The following is a 22,958-nucleotide window of genomic DNA, read 5'->3' as shown; positions in this document are numbered from 1 at the left end:
CCAGACTACTCCACAGGAAAGAAAAAGTAAAAGAATCAGCCAATTTCAACCCTGCAAAATACAGATCTCGTGCGGCAAAACACTAATAAGATAATGCCACCACAACCGCGATCAAACAACATTCAGCAGGGATACCATTACTGCTGAGGCGTGTGATGGAAACAACTATTTTGACTATAATGTTACCTTGTATTCAAAATAAAGATTGTAAAAAAAATTCAAGCACTACCTACACCCTTGCCTCTGTGCTTTTTATGCACACATATAAGGGGTTGAATATTCAGGCAAAATGTGCATGCCTGTCACCGCCTGGGGTGTGGGTGGGGGGAGAGGGGGAGGGGGTGGGGGGGAGGGAGGAGAGGAGGGAGGGGGGGGGGGGGGGGGGGGGGCGCAGTGACTTAAATGTCATGTTGAGCAGTAGGCAGCAGCCTGCACGCACTGGCTTAATGGCACTCACACACACCGCCGCTTTGACTGAGACGGAGCTCCACCGCAGCCAATCACACGCAGACATCATGCAGCACATTTGTGTGAGTATGTCACTGTGTGTGTGCAGTGTGTGTATAAAAAGCACTATACCGTATTAAACTGTCATTATTCGTTGGTCAGTGACAGTGAATATATACAGAACATGTTTGTTACAGTGTTCCTGTGTGTGTGTGTGTGTGTGTGTGTGTGTGTGTGTGTGTGTGTGTGTGTGTGTGTGTGTGTGTGTGTGTGTGTGTGTGAATAAAGAGCCCTCACTGTATGAAGCTGTAATTATTGGTTGTTTCAGTGACATTGTCTCAATGTGGGCTACTACAATAAAGAGGCGTTTAAAGTGCCCATGGAATCCTTCATGAGAATAACATGTCAATGTTTTAAGCAAGGATATATTCGGCTTCACAAGAGAGATGATCTACACAGACGGCAGCAGCACAGAGCTCTGTTTTTCACCTTTTAAAATGTCCTCTGAGTAGCAGGGAAATGACTATGAGTAATCTGTCAAATATGACATCAGCGAATCACTAGTCCAGTCGAGAGAAAATCATGGTGATTATGATGAGAAGAAGATTTGAGTTGAATTGTAATGGAGATATTAGACTTGTTGTGACCTTTAGAATGTGACACACACACACACACACACACACACACACACACACACACACGCAGAAGGAGTTGAAAGGGAAGAAGACCAGCAGTTCTTAATAATTCTCTGTTCTAAATCTGGCTAAACAGCAGTTACCAATATATCCGTAATGTGAATAATTTCGCTCCTATTATATCTGGCGGCGAGGAAACTTCAACATCTTTTGATGATTCTATTTTTGCTGACAAAATAAAGAAGTTAGACAGAGACTCTGAGACTCTGCACCCAGACGTAAACATCTTCAAGACCAGATCTAGGATGATTAAATAGAGTGCGGCATAACCAAAGCTTCTTGATGAACCAAACAGCTTACCAAGATTAATATTAATGTTCACTGCAAAATAAAGTTCCCCTTAACAATCATCCACCTTAGCGATGAAAGTCTTGTTCCAGGGAATTCTAGTGAAATTATATTATTACAAATAACGCATTATGAAATTAATATAAATGGTTGAAATAATATTACAATTTTGAGTGTTTGCAAATCAGGTGTTGATTAGTGCCGTGGGTTTTGGTAATGCTGTCACGATTCCTCCTTGTGTGAATTAGAAAGTGCATAAACCCTTTAAGAGCATTGGTTGTCAGTGAGTAAACAGATTCAAAAGCAAATACAACACAATGTCAGGAGCGATTGTGCCGTTCCTTGTGTGCGTGTTTGCGTGTATATGTGAGTGTGTGTATCTGTCTGTCTGTCTGGCCATAGATGATTGGTGCCACCTATTCAAATGAGAACTTGCTTGGGTTTGTGGGTAACAACAAGCAAGATTACAGCAATCACTGGGAAACAGAAGTAGTGGCGCTGAGGAGGGTGGCGGCGAGAGTGAGACAAACCTCTCATGTGAAAACTGTATGTGAGACAGGGCCAGGGTGTAAACGCTGTATGTGAGACAGGTCCAGGGTGTAAACACTGTATGTGAGACAGGTCCAGGGTGTAAACGCTGTATGTGAGACAGGTTTAGGGTGTAAACGCTGTATGTGAGACAGGTTCAGGGTGTAAACACTGTATGTGAGACAGGTCCAGGGTGTAAACGCTGTATGTGAGACAGCACCAGGGTGTAAACGCTGTGGTGAGACAGGGCCAGGGTGTGAATGCTGTGGTGAGACAGGGCCAGGGTGTGAACGCCGTATGTTAGACCGGACCACGGCTGGTTGTTTGTTTTGGGACAATATATATGCAACACGGAAAAAGCAGTTGAATAAAGTGTCCCTTTGTTAACCTTGAGTATATTGACAGTTATTGCAAGAGATAACAAACAAACAAACGAAAACCATATCAAATGATGACCAAAGCCTCAGAGAATACTTTTCTCAGCTCAGTATTAAATCACCAGTACAAGTACTAGACGCTACCTACCAGGTCTGTCCGGGGCATGTCCTGGTAGTCTGAGAAGTAGTACGTGCCGGGTCTCCCAAAGCCGTTGCCGTCGGCGATGGCGGCGGTCTTGGGGGGCTGGGCGTGCTGGCGGTACGTGGCGCTCTTGGGCGTCCAGCTGAAGAGCTTGATGGACTCATGCACGCAGCGCTCGATGTCGATCTCTGGAGGACAGAGGGGGGCTTATTGAAACGTCTTCAAGGGGCCCCGTCTTACCGCCAGGTGGGAGTGGGATGAGCCAACCTCAAGATGGTTTTAAAATCTGCCTCTTCTAACATCACAAGTGGGCGTGTCCACCTAGATGTATGATGGATAGATGAGCAACGTTTGCTACAGTCCACTGGGTAGGCCGGTAGAAGAGGCAGATTTTCAAAATGGCTTGTAATGGCTAATCACACTCACACCTGGTGGTATAATGTGTCACCTTTGAAACTGCGCTGCCCTGTGACTTTGTGACATCACGGATGTATGCTAGGTAGATCTTCCAGCCTACCCAGTGGATTGTGGCAACTGGTTGGCTGATCTATCCATCATACATCGAGATGGACACTCCCACTTGTGATGTCACGGGGCAGGGCAGATTTTTTGGGCCCTTTAAGAATATCAGATGGAGAAGGTATATACATACACATAATATACATATGCATCACACATGATAGAAAGACGTGAATATCACATTCATATATTGCATGAATTGTGTTCAATGTTTAATTAGTTAATGGCTGCAAATGCAAAAGATGGCAGAGGTCTTAATTACAATGAATGACTTTGGATTAACAGTACCAACTGCTACAATGTGGTCCAACAAACATGAACATGCACATATTGGTATGGAGATTTCTTTCTATTTATGCATACTTGTTTGATTGAACATTTTTAACAGGGAAATCACAGACGTATTATTATTTTTAATAATATAATACAATATGATATCATCTGCTAACAATCGTGAAATGATGACCATGACCAAAATCCAACATTTGTCCAATAAAAAAAACAAACATCTTCCCCTGTGACACAGCGAAACCCCCAACACACAGAGAGTCTGGCCCGGTCCATAACCAACCAGTCCCCACCCCGTTTGGGGGAACACGTCTCTCCTCCCCAGGGCGTCGAGCGGGGAATGCAATCGCGGGCACCATTAAAAAGAGGGAGAGTGGAGGAACGAGGAGAGATGGATGCTCCTCTTCCATTAGGCCCCAGGTCCAGCAGGACATGGCCAAATGTCTGCTTGCAACGGTAGTGTGTGAATAGTTGCTTTTTTTTTTTTTTTTTTTTTTTTCTGAAATTAGATTTGGTGTTTACGTGTGGAGAGGTTCGTCTTGGGCTTAGAATTGTGCCAACTGGCATTACTGTGAGGGAGGCAGAGACACGTCAAATGCTAATTGGAATAGGGGCCCTTAGAGAGTCGGAGTATTAAACAGAGAGATGTAAAAACAAAAATACAAATAATGAAATGTCCTGCCAGTCACTATAATCAAGGGGGAAAAAATAAGCGTGGGCGTATTATATATAATGTAAACACACACACACACACACACACAACAACGGATGTACACACACATAACAGCAGACGAACACAGTGTTTTTAGAAGAAATGCCAGCAGCCACCTGAGCAAGGATCACCGTGTAGTGATTCAGACAGGTATAATTACTGCAGTTACCCCCATGGTAGCACACATCCACACTGATTCTCTCCCCCTTAAGATATTCCGATGGCCTATCAAACTGCATGGGAGGACGCATGGCACGGTGCAGTGCAGTGAGTGAAGAAATTCTGGTCCCAATCATTTGCTATTCTGCTACCATTGTTGGATTTGTGATTATGATGACCTCCACTTTCCCGCCGTTACTCAGAACATATCAATTTCAAACCAGCAAAACCCTCCAGAGTCTACTTAGCGGAAGATGAATGGCCTCATTTACATTTAGGGCATTTAGCAGACACTTTTATCCAAAGCGACTTAGACCGGTTAATGTACACATTCACACACCGAAGGCGGAGTCAACCATGCAAGGCGACAGCCAGCTCGTCAGGAGCAATTAGGGTGGGGTGCTCAGGGACACCTCGACACTCAGCTAGGAGGAGCCGGGGATCGAACTAGCAACCTTTCAGTTACCAGCCAACCCGCTCTACCTCCTGAGCTAAGTCGACCCCCTCTTGTCAGTAAGGTGGTCGCTATATGTTTGGTGATATTAGAGAAGTACACCAGAATATGCTATCTCTTCATCCAGAGGTTGGTCGCGATCGACTGGTGAAAACATTGGCAATGACAACACACGCTGTGAGCGCCACATGTTCGGCTGTTGAGTTTATCCTAACGCTGACTAAAAACTTGAGCTACTTCCAAAACTGCAGTCATTGCACATCCAAATACCAGCTTCTGGCTGCCTTGTTATCATTCATTTGTGCAAGTGAAATAGCTAGGACCCAAAGTAACTTTAACCCAGCCAAAACCAGGGTTCCGTCCCAGATACCTGAGGCCTACCCGTGTAGGTATCCTTGAGCAAGAGGCCTGACCTCATTACTAATGCCTATTGCCTAATAACCCGATTCAAATCAATATTATGCGGCTGTGTGGATATAGTGCAGTAGAGGCTCAGATGTCGCAGTAGAAGGATACTCTGCTTGATCCCAGACGCCTGTAGGCATCCTTGAGCCAGATTCCGAACTCCCACACCTGTTTTCTTAACGTATCTGAATCCACTATAAGTTGCTTCAGATGAAACCCTCTTCAGTCAGATATGTAGCGTGAGCAGTTTTTCTCTCTCCCTCCGACCTGAATAGCATTAGTAAAGTTCAGAAGCACATAGCCTAGGTTGGATCACTGTAATGGATGCTAATAGCCAGTGAAGGACAATCCTGCTGCCTCATGGGTATACACAGTTTTCCGCTCTGCTAGACAGCCAGTCACACCTTAATGTAAATCTCCAAAGAGCTCCGGCAGCAGAAATGTATGGATTAGCTGCAGCGGCGACAAGAGGTGAATGGGAATATTATCGGCAATCGAAAGATGATCTTTTTTTATTTTGGGCTGATTACGAATATGGATTTCTGAAAGATATTGTAATTGTATTGAGATATTTCCCTGTACTTTTAATGCATATGGTTATTGGGTACCCCAGGGGGAATCACCTCAACACTGGCAGTGCTATGCCTTGCTCTAGCGATTTCTCCTCTTGTTGTTGTAAGGAGCGAGGGCGTTTTTGTGTTTTGTTTGTTGGCAATGATCTTTCTAAATGATTGATTATAAATCATTACCCAGGGCAACTCGGTCTTTCAACACACGCGGCTCTGCTAACCATGTAGGCAATATACCTTCAATTCATTGGCTACATGCAATCTCTTTCAACCCCGCTTTCCTGTCTGCTTTCCCCGTCCTGTCCATAAAGGCATGAAAGTAAGGAACGAGGTAAAATGATTTATTACACTCCCAACAAAAATAGCACATCACATTACAGACTTGCGAAATACAGAACCAAGTGTGAAATTATCTATGGTAGAAAAATAATGAAATACAGCTTTTAGTAGGGTCTAACACATCGATCAACAGCCAACTCACTAATTAAACCTATAAGAAAACATTGATCTGGACTTGAGCAGCATTCTGCAGACATTATTTGAATCCACCCTACTGTATAATGAGCCTCTGCTCTCCTCCCTCAGAGGGGCTAACATGACCTTTGGCTTTTCAATGACAGGTGCTGTCCCCAACTAATTAGCGTCTAGATAGGCAGAGAGAGGGGGGCAGGCCCTCTGAATGGTACCCATGTTATCATTGAATCACTGACTTTCACTCTGATCGCTAGTTAGTGAAACATGAGAAGCCAGTTGAAGATGAGGACTCCTAATAATAATTTTGTTGTTGAAAATTGTGTTTTTGAAAACAAAAATAATCATGTATTTTACTTTTTGTACATCATTTATGTACCTTTGAATTTCATTTTTGATTTGTTTTGCATTTTCAGAAGGTGCAAGTCTAGCAAAACTAGAGAAACAACAACATTTGCTAACTAACTCAATTCCCCAATGTACAAATATGTAGCAAACAACTTGCATGAAGCTAATCAATCTTTTTCCTCCGTGTTTGACAGCGTCAGTTTGCCACGCCTCACAGATGAGCCCAACATATGTCGTACCCAGATGCCTCTCTCTAGACTCCACATCTTCCACTGTTTTGTGGCACAGTGTGGCAGACATTTTAGGAAAAAACCTTAACCAAAATAAACCACACTAAATAGGCGTTACACCAGATGTATTTCAGGTGAAAGATGCACTTCAACCACCAAAACATGGGACGTTAGTACCTTAGAGTTTGCTAATATCAACGTCCATCTGTGTACTGATTTTATAGTATGTCGTCAGACGAACACAGGTTGAGTCTCATTTGACTAGCATGCCGACGAAACTCTGGTTTGATGCAATGGAACGCATCCTGGGTTGAGTCTCATTTTACTAAAGTGTAACTCTGGTTCAATAAAGAGAATAGAAACCATACTCCTACTTGTGTCTCATTTAACTAAGATGCCTCCTAGATAGAAGTGTGACTCTGGTTGAAGGGAAAGAATAGAAAGCATCCTGGATTGAGGCTCATTTTTACTAGGATGCCTCCTCGATAGAAGTGTGACTCTGGTTTAAAGGAGAGACCTTGTTCCTTGGTCAGATTTACATACACCCCACTTATTAAAGTGTGTGGCGCTCCCCATCGATAAGAAGAGAGGGTCTGCCTCATTTCAAAGTTTGCCACTACTACATGGCTCCATATTTACCCTTTCCATCAGACGGAGATGGCACAGCATTTACACCACGTGTGGACGTTTCTAAACCTGTGCCATAGTATGATGAATGAGTAAATTAAACGACTATGGAGTGGAGCTAATAAGGTTTAGTTTCGGGGCGACTTCAAGCAACTGTAGACCTTGTAGAAAAAATAAATAATAAATAAAAGTCTCTGTGAATAAAATATGTAATCCATAACCTTATATAGCTACAAGTGTGTGAGGCAAAAACTGAACTGAACCCTTTTGACTATTAGGGCAAAACCACGAGCAGCTGCAGGCTGGAAGTAGTGGTATTAAGACTGCAACCTGGCAGCCGTGGCCAGACGTACGCAGCCCTGCCAGGGGAGACTTTGGCTCCCGCTCCCAGCAGACATATTTTACCTTTATAAGGAGCACTAGCTCTCCCACTGCCTCTAAGCCCCTGAGCATATACTTGTTACGAATTCTTCAGTAAAAAAAAATGGAAACTTATGGCAACACTGAAATGAGAACAGCATGGGGGAGGTGTGGGTGTGTGTGTGTGTGTGTGTGTGTGTGTGTGTGTGTGTGTGTGTGTGTGTGTGTTTTACGCTTACATAGTGCCATGGCATTGCTTTTGAAGCGATGAGCTTTAAATCTGAGGCGGTTGTTCAAACTCTAATGTCAAATGATTTGCTCTCATCTTGAAGGTAAAAGAAGAAGGAGAAATCCTCAAAAACAGGACTAAGCCGCATTTAGAGCCGGTTTTAGGAAAGCTTAGCATGCCCTCCCCAGTGTCAGGAGTGGGTGTGTGTGTGTGTGTGTGTGTGTGTGCGTGGTAGACATTTAGAAGACAAATACATTATAAATGCAGCTCCTGCAGTTTGTGTCACTGGTACTTTGCAAGAGTAATCGATCTGGTGTACGTGTGTGTGTATGGATGTGTGTGGACGGGCTTGTGTGTGTGTGTGTGTGTGTGTGTGTGTGTGTGTGTGTGTGTGTGTGTGTGTGTGTGTGTGTGTGTGTGTGTGTGTGTGTGTGTGTGTGTGTGTGTGTGTGTGTGCACGGGGGGGGGTAAACACTGCTGAGTGATGTGTAAAGAATATACAAAGCAAGAAGACCCGGGGATGAGGCCCCTGTGAGTCATCGTGGCGTACACACAGGATAACTCCTAAATAACCCTCAGCACTGCGCACAGTTAGCATGTCAACGGGAGGGTTTTTAGAAACGCCAAAGACGGCTTTCATGGTAGCCTAATGCTCTTAAGATGAAAAACAACAACAAACAACCCATGCAATGCCAGAGAAAAAAGCATCACCATAGTTGAAGGTACGACCCCCACTTCCACGGTTCTATTGCACCTCCATTATACGTCCCGTTCCCGTTCGCTGTGACAGTCCCCACAGAGAGAGATCCTTCTTCGCTTCTTCCTCTTCACCCTGGAGATCTGGATCTGGAGAGCTCCTCCTTGCCCTTTATCGGCATTTGGGTTAGAGTGTGCACTACAACGCAAGGCCCTGTGCGAAGCCCTTTGAGACTGGAAATGTGATGAACTGTAACTGTCCCCTCTGGTGGATAATATATGCGCAGCAAATTGCGGTGCTGTGCAGCTGTTGATTAGTGGAGAGTAAAGACGGAGTCATCTTCGTTATATGTTTTTAATCTCCGGCAGATTTGAATGGCGCCGCGGTAATGTGGCGTGAAATGAAGGGGATAAATGGCTATGGCCTCGGTACAGGCTCTAAAAATCTATTAATTAAAGATCATAAGTATGTATGGTGGGAGCTATTAGAAGACAGAATGCACAACAATAGGTGATGGATAACACTGTTTACTGCTAAGCCATTGGGTGGATGTTGTCTTTAAATACGTATTATTATTGATGAGGGGGGCTTTTGAACTCAAACTCGCCCAGGGATGCACACTTGTAGAGTGTGGATATTGGGGATCAAACCCAGAACCATGCAGTTGGGAGTGAACCATAAACACTAAGCTACACTACTATACAATTTAGTATTTACAGTTTCAAAGACATAAAACTGAACTACAAACATACATCTCCTGGTGATGTCTATACAGCTGCATTCCCCTGCTTCATCCCCCCCTCACACACACACACACACAAGATCCTTATCACATTGACACAAAAGCCAGGTAAACACAGGTGGCCCTCCCAACATAAACAATGGGTGCACTTCCTTTATATCTGTAGGGACACTGCTAGGGTCAAGGTATGGCCGCCTCAATACAGGTTGTCTGTGCCAGTGTTTTGGCAGGCTCTAAATGGAATTTACCCCTATTATGATATAGTGCTGCGGTTTCTCCTCACACAAAAGAGTCCATTAGGGCAGCCTTTGTTGAGAATCTGACACTGAATGTCATAGAAGGTCAAAAGAATTTGGAGGTACAGTATATAGCTGGGAGACTTCTATGGTGGGTTACAGCACAGTGTTCCATCGGATGTTGACAGTTTTAGTAATAATAATAATAATAATAATAATAATTTCCTCAGTGAATTCAAAGAAATGTCATAGAGAGCAGGTTGAGGTTCGGGCATCTTTCTCCAGGTTGACCACTACGGGCTAGGCTGCAGACCCTGGCGATCAAAGAGAGAACCTTTTGGGTTCCATCCCCAGAAGATCGATGAACACTCAAAATGCCTAGGGTGCATGCATCACAGTCGCAGTGAGTCGCAGTAAGTGGATAAACTAAAGGTGCACGAGTTCTGGACTCGCTGGTTACCTCGACCCTAACCGTGTTTTGGTCTAGACCCTCAGAGCACAGCATTCCTTCTGCACATGGAGAGAGAGAGATGTGTCCATCTGTATCGACTGTATAGGGGGCAGCAGCAGCAGCCCATCCATGCTTTCCAGCTCTCCATCTCACCCTTCATGCTATGCAGGTGCGCATTGGGGGGGAGGTGAACTGGGTTGTCTAGCGGTTAGGAGGTATGACGCTCAGCTGAAAGGTACTGGGTTTCATTCCCCAATGTCTGCAGTCAATCTGTTGTTTGTATGTAATAAATACCTGTATGCGATCAAAAAAAACTCACTAATCGGTCACTAAACAAAGAAGAACCGTTTAGTTGGAGACTAAAACCATTTACCATATAAATATCACTAAACCACTTACCACGCACGCACACACACAAATGCACATGCCATGGAAAGCACTTTGAGTGCATTGAAAAGTGCCGTATCAATTCCCGCCTCCGAGGCTCTGGTTCCCTCGGTCAAATATCTATGGGAAATAACATGAAATAACATGTTTTTGAATGATCGTACAGAACAAACTCTTTAGGTGGCGAAGAAATAAAAGCTGCGTCACACTTTTTCCATCTAGTTTCGACTGGGTTTTTGGATTGTCTGTGCCGCTAAAGTAGTAAACGATTATTAATGCTACTTCAACTACTACTCTAGATGGAAAAAGTGTGTAGTTCAAAAGGTGACACAGCATTTACTTCTTCGCCACCTACAGAGATTGTTCTGTACGATCATTCAAAAACCTCATGTTATTTCCCATAGACATTGGACCGAGGGAACCGGGAGCCTCGGAGGCGGGACTCATTCTTCAGAGGTCTATGCATTGAGTGTTGGTTATGGTGCGGTGCGATCTCTCTCACCCGGCAGGTCTGAAAAGAGCAGGATGCACTCGTTGAAGCCGTTGGCCAGCAGGCGGTCCCGGAGCTGCTGCAGGATGGCCACGCCGATGCAGAAGGGGAAGGACGAGTTTCCCAGGAGCAGCGTGTCCCACAGGTGGAAGATCTTGTGCAACGGGAACACGTCTGGAGGAAGGGGAGGGGGGGGGGAGTGGGGGTGCATAAATAAATAATACTACAGAGGGAAATCGGCTAGTGTGACTGAACACACACACACACACACACACACACACACACACACACACACACACACACACAGACACAGCCCTAGAGAGAGGGGGAAACATGACGAATCCGGCTTGAGAAGTCGACAAGCAGATTTATTTGTGTGTGGTCATTGGTGCGTGTGTGCGTGTGTGTGTGTGTGTGTGTGTGTGTGTGTGTGTGTGTGTGTGTGTGTGTGTGTGTGTGTGTGTGTTTATACTTTGAATGTTAAATGTTGAGGCTCATTGAGGAAAGCTGGGGTTTGGCAAGAAGAGCCTGGAGGGATATTTTCAAAAAACACGACTTGGTTGGAAAAGAAAACACTTTATGGAAATGTGTTATTTTTTCCAGAAAAAAGCAACGACTTCCCCACCAAAAGGATACAAGATTAGCAGAGCGGCTTTGGGAGTGGGGGGGGGTCGAACACTGTATAGGTAATTTCAAACAAAACAGATGTTTCTCTCTCGTCGACCATTTATTCAGAGGCACTTTTCTATCTGTCTAAATATAAAGGGTCTAAACTGGCGGCTTTGTTGCCGCGGATGCCAGGGAATAAATACAGGGCTGAGGTAGAGTGATAAGAGAGACGAGCGTGTGCGTGTGCGTGTGTGTGTGTGGTAGGGTAGGTTGGTCCTTAACGCATTAGCAGTCTATGGGGCAGACCAGTGTGTCCGTGTGTGTGAGTGTGAGTGAGATGACCTGCCAGCCTCCCAGCTGGATTGAGCCCATTAGTAGGCATGGGGGCAGCAGCCTCTGGAGGACAGAGGGCATAGGGTCATACCTCACTCTGCCTCCACTCTCTACCCCCCCCTTGCTCTACTTCACTCTCTGCCTCCACTTACTACCTCACTCTCTGCCTCCACTCACTCCCTCACTCTCTACCGTCACTCACTCCCTCACTCTCTATCTCACTCTCTGCCTCCACTTACTACCTCACTCTCTGCCTCCACTTACTACCTCACTCTCTGCCTCCACTCACTCCCTCACTCTCTATCTCACTCTCTACCGTCACTCTCTGCCTCACTCTCTACCTCCACTTACTATCTCACTCTCTGCCTCCACTTACTACCTCACTCCCTGCCTCCACTTACTACCTCACTCCCTGCCTCCACTTACTACCTCACTCTCTGCCTCCACTTACTACCTCACTCTCTGCCTCCACTCACTCCCTCACTCTCTACCTTCACTTTCTGCCTCAACACTCTTCCTCCTCTCTATCTCACTCTCTACCTCCACTCACTACATCACTCTCTGCCTCCACTCACTACCTGAATCATAGCATGTGAATTTGTGTGTTTGTTTGTGTAGGCGCACATATTGGATGGGTGTGTGTGTCGACATGCTTGTCTGAGAGGTATGGGTACATTTGTCTCAGCGCGTGTCTAAGAGGTATGAGTACAGATATATATATATTTATCAATGTCTATGTGCGTGTCTGACAGGTGGAATTGGCCAATTTGACACCTGATGCAAGGGACAAACAAGCCCTTTGGTTGGGTTGCGAGGGCCTTGAATATTGATAGGACTACTGATAGAAGGAGCCTCAAGGAGTCTCAAGGAGCCCCGGCACCCAGGAAATACGTCTGCTCAGCATTCAGGAGCCGCCGCGGAGCCTCGCAAAAAAAAAAAAAGGTTGCTATTATATATATATTCCTCTACATGCGGTGGCTTTCATCAGGTCTATAAGTGATATCACAAGACGGAGCGATGTGGAGCATGAGACGTCGGTGTTGTGCCGTGGGGTGCGTCACACTCGGAGACAACGCAGAGGGTGATGTAGGAACGGGGTGCGTTGGTGTCTGACGGACGTGACAGACGGACAGACGGTCCAAGGCGCTAACGACTATTTCTCACCCGAGGCCGTCTCGGCCGTCTTTTTTTCTCTCTTTTTCCTTTGTACTCCTCTGACACCCGACCTGTCCAGACATAAATAAAGGAGTGTGGCTCTGCCCTCGCTGAGTGGTGCTGGGGGAGGTTCGTTGGGGGGGGGGGGGACGGGCTTCAGCAACAAACAAGAGCTTCATGGATAGCACCTTGGAAAAGTTTTTGTTTTGTATACACGCCCGCATGCACGCACGCCCGCACGCACACACACACACACGCACACACGACACATGACATATGTGTCATTCAGAATCCATCCACACCCTCACCATTTATTTACACCATCACATCACCAATTCTGTTTATGTTTCAGCTGCAGGTTAAAGCAATGAATGTTCAATGCTAAAGTATAAGGTGGTGTACTTTCAGAGGTAGCACAGAACTGTACTGGCCTGAGAGTGCACCTGCTTGCTAATGATCTTGCCGAAACAGCTGTTGTGAGTATCAGCATGCTCTACACACAACCCGCTGCACGGTGTGCAACACGACGGACAGGGAGGACGGGTACTCACGTGTAAACATGGTGAGGAACCAGGGGATGGCGTAGAGCTGTGAAGACAAAGAAAACAGAGGCATAGAGTTAGTGCAGTCTGAAAGCTGATCGTTAGTTACTCATGCATGTGTGAATTCTTTTTTTTCGTGTTTATTTTATGGGAATTTACCCCGTATGTTAATCGTACCATAAATACCCCTGTGGGAACATGAACATTACACGATTTATGCAAATAATTACAATCATAGGTTTGTGAAATGAGCAGGTCAACAGAAATGATGAATGGTTTCTTAGCGATGGCTAAATGGGTAGCGGCTAGGATGGCCAAAAGGTAGTGGGTTTGCTCCCTAAGGTCCAAAGTATTCCTGTACGAGCAAGATGCCCCAACCCCTACCTGCTCCTTAATGACTTGTATATGAGTAGTGTTGTTCTGGATAAGAGTCTGATAAATTACCAAATGCTCAGTCGAAAGTACTGCCTATTGCAACTCTTCAAAAGAAAACATGGTGGCACAAACAACAACAACACAATAACACATTTGGTCCGACAGCAAATTGAGGTCATACGATAACAATGTTAAATGATGAAATACAAATGAAAAATGAACTTGTGTGAACCTAATAGGAGTGGGGAAATGAGATAAGGTACAAATTTAAATTAAATAAATAATTAAATAAAGTTAATTTCAATTGCTGTCTGTAGAAGGAACCGAACAATCAGCAAACAAATGTGTCTTTAGCTCAGAACTAACATAACTCTCCCCCTCTCATCTCTCCCTAGTTGGAGCTGGTCAGTGGTTGTTAGTTATTTAGTCTAGGTCTAGTTAGTCTAGATCTATTCTCTCTCTCTCTTCAAGCCTCCGAACCTCACACATGGAGGGAGAAAGAGAGAGAGAGGGGAGAGAAACCCAGAGAGAGAGGAGCTACAGCTACAGAGAGGAGAGAGAGCACACACACACACATAGAGAGAAGGGACAGAGAGAGAGAGACAAAGAGGAGAGTGTGAGACAGAGAGAGCCAGCGAGAGAAACCGGGGAGAGAGAGAGAGAGACGGAGAGAGCGAGAGAGAGGGAGCGTATGAAAGCATAGGAGTGGGAGCGAGAGAGAGCATGGTGAGCACGAGATATCAGAGTTTAATTCAGAGAGCTAATTGGTAAGCCAGCACTCCTCCTCGGCTGCCCACCAGGGAGTGTTCAGATGGCCTCACGCTCGTAATGAGTAATGGAAGCCAGTGTTCGTTTGCGGCTCCACTCTCAACAGCCAGGCGAGCGGCAGCGCAGGCCAGACAGATTGAATTAATCCAGGTGTAATTGGCAGGTGCATCGGGGGGGTAGGGGAGCCGGATGGGAGACTGTGGCCCCAATAGAAAACGGCCCTGAATTAAACCCTGGCAGTGTGTCTGTGCTTATTGCTGATGCCAGTTACCATCATTGGTGGGCTCACCACCAAGAGATTGAAGAAAACAAAAAAATATATATTATAAAAAGGGAAATAGGATGTGATTTTCTTTGACAGACTTTACAAATGAAAACATTTATTATTATCATCATCCTCTTTGGCAAGAACAAGCGCCCCTAATTTGCCACTGGGATTAATTAAGGAAATTCTATCCAATGCATGGAAGGAAAGCCAGATCTTAATTGCTAGCAGACGCTTTTATCCCAGGTGACTTGAATTCAGATATATGGCATATGACGGTAGGAGTCAGGCACCGTGCTGAAGGATGCACAGGGGTAGACCAGGAAAATCTACCTGCAGACAGTTAAAACTTGTTGGGAGTCATCCAGACTTCCCTGCCTCTTGAGAGTCAGATGGCACACTACAAGGCTCTTGATTCCTAAAAGCAAATATTCACACATTGCAGAGTGAAATATGTGGATCAAGATCAAGCGGCTTGTTTCAACAAAGCGCAACATAAAAGAAAACACAAGGTATACCGACCCCATTAGAAGTCAAGCCAACACCGGATCAAACGCTGTCAAGATAAGACACATTTTGAGATGACGCTGGCGTTGGTAAAAAAAAAACATCACAATAAGGTATCCAGCTAAAATAACCCCTGCAGGTTTTTGTTCAGGCAAACGATATCGTTCAAAAGACCATGTCTGATTTTGCTTCCCTTTCAACAATCACTTAAAGCACAATGACGTGCGCACTGCTCAAGATAAACGTCTCCACAAATTCCAGAAGTTCCCTGAGAGATTCTTGAAGGTCATCCTTGTATAAAAGACATCCATTTTTCAAACGAGTTCTCACACACACACACACACACACACACACACACACACACACACACACACACACACACACACACACACACACACACACACACACACACACACACACATTTTCCAACAGTTTATCCACCGGCGTGCTAGACAGAGAGGGCTCTTTAACCTTGCTCTGTGGGCAAGAAACAGACAGACAGACAGACAGACAGACTGAGTGGGAGTGGGAGGCACATAGTGACAGAGAGAGAAAAAGATACAGAGACAGATAGAAAGAGAAAGAGAGGAACAGAGAGACAGACAGCTGGAGGACAGCTATTAGAAGGGCTCCTGGCAGCCATTGCATGCCATACATCATCACCAGGGAAGCCAGACATGAGGGTGAGACGGGAGCTGTGCATTCGTAACCCCTTTCACCACAATTCTGCAGGACTCCCACGCTCATAATAGATGAGATCTGATGGCGCTTGGGCTGCAACCCCAGACCCATTAGGGGCTGTAGAAACCCAAACAAACCCAGTAGGAAGTCTCAGGACGGGGGGCTGGATACTCTAATGGTTAGGGTTTTTTGACCCTAAGCACCGGAGTTCTGAGTTTGAATCCCCCCCGTGTCCACACAGTCTAGCTGTAGGCATCCCAGAACCAAGAGTTCCAGAGCCCCTACCTGCTTGGTAATGATATGTCACTAAAAGGAATTCACTGTAAGTCACTTTGGATAAAGGCATGTGCTAAACGACTTGAATTCAATAGTGAATAACTCATTGTAAAATTCATGAGAGACAGGGACATGATGAAATCCGCTCAAACAAGGACGAAAGGACAAATCAAGCCATAACAGGGATTCAGAGAGTCGCATTGGGCTGCGTTTGCCGGACATCTTTGGAACACAAAAAGGGGGAGAGCGTAGCGTGGCGGCTAGGGCATCGACACGTTTTTGGTCCGAACCCACAATGTCCACGGCCTACACAGAGAGATCCCCCGTATCCCTGTAGAGACGTGGATATGGATATGACTGCAATCAAAACATGAGGACCGCAGTATGAAATAGGAAGAGAAACACGGCGGGACATGATGAAATCAGAACAAACCAGGAGAAATGCAAATTAGGACACAAGAGAAGGCCTGGTCTGCTGCCGACGCACAGGGTGCTCCGTGTTGGTGGCGTACAGAGAAAGGTAAAAGGGGGACAGCGCAGTACAACGGTGTTCGGATAGACTTTCAGCTGCGGTCCATCCCAGACGTCCCCAGTCTACCTTTTAGGCATCCTTGAGCCGGATGTCTACCCGGTTAACCTGCTCCTAACTGACCCTTATTTTAGCCTTTGGATTAAGTGTCTGAATGAATGGATCAAGAAATGTTATAACATGAAAAAACTAGCAAAACGGGCGCCGTTGGTGGTGTGGCTGGCACGGAGCCCGGGCATCCGGACTAATGCGTTGCCGTTTCTCGCCTCTTTTTAACACATTTTTTAAAACTTGTGTAGGAGGACAGATTTGTTGTTATCCTCCGTCCTCTTCTCCGCTGAGTTATTCAGGAGGAGAACCGCTCGCCTTACTTACGTCTGGGATGAAGCCAATTTGGTTGAGGTGGTTGCTCAGCTCCGGGTCGTGGAATGCAATCATTTGGGAGAAGACTGTCAGATACTCTGGAAATAACACACACGTGGGAGAGAGAGAGACATAGAGAGGCAGAAAGAGAGAGAAAGAGAGAGAGAGTTAGTCTGTAAGAGATGCCTTGTTTAGTGGCAAATCTGGTATGAAGTGGAGATGGTCTCAATAAAAGTGTCTCGTGGAAAGGACCCAAGCCGATGGCATTTACTTTTAATTATATATATATTCTTTTTCTTTTTAGATTTATATAAATATTTTTTTATTTCATTTCACTTTGCATGGTGATTTGAGTTCCAGCAGTTTTTTAAAGTGTTGAATCGTACTATATATATATATATATATATATATATATATATATATATACTTGATCTAGTAGATCTATATTGTATGATATATATATATATATATATACTTGATCTAGTAGATCTATATTGTACGATTCAACACTTTAAAAAACTGTGCTGGAACTCAAATCACCATGCAAAGTGAAATGAAATAAAAAAATATTATTATAATATTACTATTATATATAAAAAATAGTATAGAATAGAGTTGGAAGCAATATTGTGATGCACAGCTCAGGAGACATGGACACATAATATGTTTAGAGATTGATCCACTATGTCCACTTCATAACTATCTCATCATAGATTACAAAACTGTAGTGGATTGTTTTCTACGGTTTACTCAGTTAGTAAATGGATTGCATTTATATAAATAGGGTTAGGGTTAGTATTCTAAAATGGAAAAAAAACAAAAACCTCTCCCATTCAGACACCCATGGATCCAGCAACCGTCTGGTGGCCAGCCACTCTGCTCTACCCCCTGACCTCCTACCACCCCCTGCTATTATCATCTATTAGCAATAGATCTTCCATCAGAATACAATTTAAAATAAATAAATATAATATATTTTTTTTTCATATGTATATATATGGAGCATTGCACACTAAAATGGTCAAAACAAGAGCCTCTATTCTCAACTGCCATCTCAGTGTATAAAAGAGCTAAAATAGCATGGCGTTAGTGTACTGTGACCAGTACAATAAGCCCAGCTCTGCTCAGCATCAGGACCGCTGATTGACCCCCAGTCCCAACGATGCCCCGTCTCGTTCATCAGTCAAGTGGAATGTGGTGCTCATGGTGTTTCTCTGCAGTATTCTGTGGCGTCATCTATATCCACAGGCGTCTCTACTTCGCCTGGTGGAGCACAACACTCCGTGTGGAGAGATTGAAAATTAGCCCTGCATCACTCAGGAGCAACGCAACGCAGAGATGTAATTAATGGCCTGTTGCACTGGCGGGTGAGGGGGGGCTCTTTGTGTTGTGTTGTGTTGCCTTGATGTAAATGATTTCTCGGTTTGTTTAAATGCGAGGGCAAACCAACTGTATTCTTCTTTTTTTTTACCCATCAAGGATCGCTGGTCTTATAATGAAACACATCAATCCTTGTTGTGAACTTCATAAAAAATGGATGCTGCCATTGATTAGGTTGTGTAAAACTGGCTGTTGTGGAAAATACAAACGCTGCTGCACACACGCGCACACACACACACACACACACAGATTATTAATGATGATGATGATGTTTGTGGTGTACTAGAGAACCAATGGCATGTGTCCTCAATCCATCAATGCCCCCCCCCCTTCCATACACACTTGCTCAGACACAATTAGACACAATCAAACACACACACACACACACACACACACACACACACACACCCCGAGACCCCTCCCTTCCGCAACATAAGTTGTGTGTCATATGCTGTATTGCTTCAACAGAAAATATTTGATATTGTGAACTGATGACGTGATACCCAACCACCATGTCTGAGAGAAAATTATTTACAGCATCACTTTCACAGCTTCACCGTTCTCTCACCTTGGATGACGTGAGAGTTGTCCTTCAGGAAAAAGTTGTAGAGGTACTTGGGGATGAAGGCCGACATGCAGGCGTAAGCCAGGGCTGTGGAGTCAGGATGATGGAGGAGAGGGGGTGACGGGTCAGATAGGCATGATCAACTTCGCTATAGTATTTCAGTGTATTTTCTTTTCTGTTGAAACATTTACCCTCATTGTTGAAGTTCAAGTAGAGGAATGGTGCACAAAGTGAATCCAAGCCTGAAACAGAGGGATCAAAACGATCAACCCTACATAGTGGATATATATATATATATATATATATATATATATATATATATATGTATACATAGGAACGTTCATGAGCACGAGATTTGTGTCACGTTAGAAAGCTGTTCAGTTTAAATAACGCAACGTGACAGCCACCTAGTGGTGGAGGAGAGTAATGCAACCGCATATAAGTCCGACAGAGAGTGAAAAAATCGTTTCAAAGGGAGACAGAGATAGACAGACACAGAGAAGGGAGAGGCGGACAGACCCTGCCAATAAACCAGGTCGGGGTGGGAGACCACCCATGCTTTCAGCACACGCCTGAACTTGACGTGACCCTGCGGCGAGGACAGCAGTTCGTCATACTGGTGACAGCGTGGGATGTCCACCTCAATCTGCGCACACACACACACACACACACACACACACACACACACACACACACACACACACACACACACACACACACACACACACACACACACACACACACAGGTTTCAGCAGATGTCAGATTCCCACAATGCATATTATTATTATTCACAGCAGACATCACTAGTGTTACTTTGAAGTTCAACCAGATACCTGTCTGTCAGTTGGTATGGGCGTGTCCTTGTCTATGCCCTCGTATTTTGCCTGTATGTCACCCTAAACAATCCAAAAAAAAAAAAGAGCTGTGAAATTACAACTCTGAACCTCGGCAGCTGTTCCTACTTTGGTCGGGTATTGACCGTGAGCGTTGATGGTATGGGCCGGCCCCTACCTCTATGCCCAGCAGGGCCGCCCATGCCATCCCACGAACCAGGGGCGGGATGTCTACCCTGGCGTCCTTCCAAACCAAGTCCCTTTTGTACGGGTAGGCCTGCAGACGAACACACACACACACACACACACACACACACACACACACACACAAACAAACCAGAGGCAGTTTAAAAGAGAAGAGTGCTTGCCAATAAAGAAACCCGTCCAAATAAACACTAGTCCGGGAATTCTTTGAAGAATTCTTTGATCATCTGCGATAAAGAGGTGGTGGGAGAGGGAAAATGTGTGTGTGTGCGTGTCCGTGTGTGTGTGTGTGTGTGTGCTCAATTATTTCTTTATAACCTCGGCTGCTACCTCTAGTGAAGAGTTATATCTTTCAACCCATCTATCCCTCGATCCATCCATCCACCCTTGCTCTTTCTGTCCCCTTCGCCTTGACGTTAAATAATTGAAAAAAAAGAAATAAAAAAATAAGAAATAATCAAAACCAGGAGGGGCATATTATTATTAAAGGCATCGATTTGTGTGCATGGTGACAAAGCATGAACGTTTATGAGTGTGTGTGCGTGTGTGTGCATGTCTGCCTGTGTGCGTCTGCCTGTGTGTGTGTGTGTGTGTGTGTGTGTGTGTGTGTGTGTGTGTGTGTGTGTGTGTGTGTGTGTGTGTGTGTGTGTGTGTGTGTGTGTGTGTGTGTGTGTGTGTGTGTGTGTGTGTGTGTGTGTGTGTGTGTGTGTGGTCCATGGGGGCTCGGTCGACTCCACACACCTGCAGCAGTCTGTGGAAGAGGACGATGCGGGTGAGCTGGTACTCGGTGTCTCTCTCCCGGATGATAAGTGGCAGGGTGACGGCGGTAGACAGGTCCTGGCTGCTGGCCGACTGGGGGAGGCTGGACTGTCTGGAGCAAAGGGCAGAACCAACACTGTGACTCCCAAGCAAAGCACAATCTATACTGACAGGACTTATACGATACGGAGAGAAGCACAAGCTCTATTGGTACTGGGCTGCTTTTTATTTTTCAGTTAACATTCAAGATAATGTTGAAATAAGTTATATGATATATATATATATATATATATATATATATTAATGTGTGTAAATCAACCGTAAATCAAGTCGCTCAAATAATAAATAATTTAATTGCATGTTTCATCATTGCATTATTTTTTTCTCAGATTCCATGCAGCTATGCAAGTTAAAAGAACAGCAATGAATAAACATTAATTTTTAGCATCAACCCTCAAGCTCAATTAACATTTATAGATAGGTGGGTGTTTTTTTTTATCAGCTATGACACCAATGTGAAAAAAGGCTTAGATCCTTACTCGTCTTCCAGCAGGGGATAATAAGCTTCTCCACCTACATCCTTCAGCCTCTGAAAGAGCCGGAAACACTGATTGAAATAACCACCCTTAAATGTGCTGTACCACCTACAGCAGATAAAGGCCATTTCCCCCCTAATGCGGATAAATAAAACTCTCAGAACACGTGCGTTACCTTTTCATTGATGTTTTATGAAATATCTAAACTTCCTCACGTTTCTCAGCTGACAGAGCGATAGGGTGACCGTGGTGTCGTCCAATAGGAAACTGCGGTCCCTGCCCTGGCCGAAGGACTCCCCGTCCTCCAGAAGAAACCTAACAGACGGGAGGAGGAGGAGGAGGAAGAGTTAATGAAATCACAGTGTGCAAGAGAGAGAGAGACAGAAGCAGAGAGACAGTGTGTGTGTGTGTGTGTGTGTGTGTGTGTGTGTGTGTGTGTGTGTGTGTGTGTGTGTGTGTGTGTGTGTGTGTGTGTGTGTGTGTGTGTGTGTGTGTGTGTGTGTGATACCTACTTGGGCAGTGTGCAGAGGGGTGGTTTGGACTGGATGATGCCCTGGTTTGTGAGCTCCTTCTCCAGGTCTCCTCCTGCCAGGCACCACAGGTAGTACACCTCGTCTATGGCCCGCTCCGATAGGTAGTCCACCTCCTCTTCCTCTGGTGGAGGAACACCCAAGGTTACTTACCGCTGTGTGTGTGTGTGTGTGTGTGTGTGTGTGTGTGTGTGTGTGTGTGTGTGTGTGTGTGTGTGTGTGTGTGTGTGTGTGTGTGTGTGTGTGGTCCAGGATTTGCGTTCTCCATTGAACGTGTGATGTGAGGGAGACTCTCACAATAATTAGTAATAATTGGTTGAGGAAGATTCATGAAATTATGATACAAACATGCATAGAAATAAACCTTTGAGATGTGAAGCAAATAAATTCTAAAGATTAAAACACTTTTGTTAATAATACAGAATTACTGAGTGCAATTTTAGCTGGCTGCTCGGTCAGCATTGCATTTTTGGGACTTTATAACATTATTAAATAGTAGATAATAATAATTAATAATAACACTTTATTCATCCCAGAAGGGGAATGTGGGTGTCGGAGCAAGATGCCGCACAGTAAGAAAAAATGGTGGTAGGGTGAGTATAAAAAGAGAGTTACAATTTGTGCATGTGTGTGAGTTTGTGCGTGTGTGTGCGTGTGCGTGTGCGTGTGCGTGTGCGTGCGTGTGCGTGTGCGTGTGTGTGTGTGTGTGTTGATAGTGAACCTTTGCAAAGGTCGCTGATGTCCTCTGGGAGCTCCAGATGAGCACAGCGCAGGGAGGAGGAGAACAGGCTGAGGGGCTTCTGGAAGGGCATGTAGAGGCACGAGATTTCATTAAACACTTCATCTCCCAGCAGCTCTGCAGGGGTAGGCCTGGAAGGACAACACACACACACATA

At 45.0% G+C, this 22,958-nt stretch overlaps 1 protein-coding gene across 1 annotated transcript in view; it reads right to left on the bottom strand.

Annotated features, from left to right (window-relative positions):
* The window catches only part of tbck (TBC1 domain containing kinase), a 41,334-nt gene that overhangs the window by 14,279 nt on the left and 4,097 nt on the right, over positions 1-22,958 (bottom strand). Inside the window, exons 10-23 of the mRNA XM_084465653.1 lie at positions 22,784-22,932; positions 22,045-22,186; positions 21,748-21,847; positions 21,536-21,585; positions 20,979-21,108; positions 20,212-20,310; positions 20,034-20,096; positions 19,719-19,845; positions 19,391-19,441; positions 19,203-19,286; positions 17,267-17,352; positions 13,500-13,536; positions 10,864-11,025; positions 2,484-2,665 (exon numbers count right to left, since the gene is read on the bottom strand). Of these exons, the coding sequence (XP_084321779.1) occupies positions 2,484-2,665; positions 10,864-11,025; positions 13,500-13,536; positions 17,267-17,352; positions 19,203-19,286; positions 19,391-19,441; positions 19,719-19,845; positions 20,034-20,096; positions 20,212-20,310; positions 20,979-21,108; positions 21,536-21,585; positions 21,748-21,847; positions 22,045-22,186; positions 22,784-22,932 (1,462 nt within the window). The remainder of the gene's footprint in view (positions 1-2,483; positions 2,666-10,863; positions 11,026-13,499; positions 13,537-17,266; positions 17,353-19,202; positions 19,287-19,390; positions 19,442-19,718; positions 19,846-20,033; positions 20,097-20,211; positions 20,311-20,978; positions 21,109-21,535; positions 21,586-21,747; positions 21,848-22,044; positions 22,187-22,783; positions 22,933-22,958) is intronic.

This window comes from Micromesistius poutassou (genome assembly GCF_964030765.1).
Source record: "Micromesistius poutassou genome assembly, chromosome: 3".
Lineage (NCBI taxonomy): Eukaryota > Metazoa > Chordata > Actinopteri > Gadiformes > Gadidae > Micromesistius > Micromesistius poutassou.
This window is presented reverse-complemented; position numbering and strand designations above follow the sequence as displayed.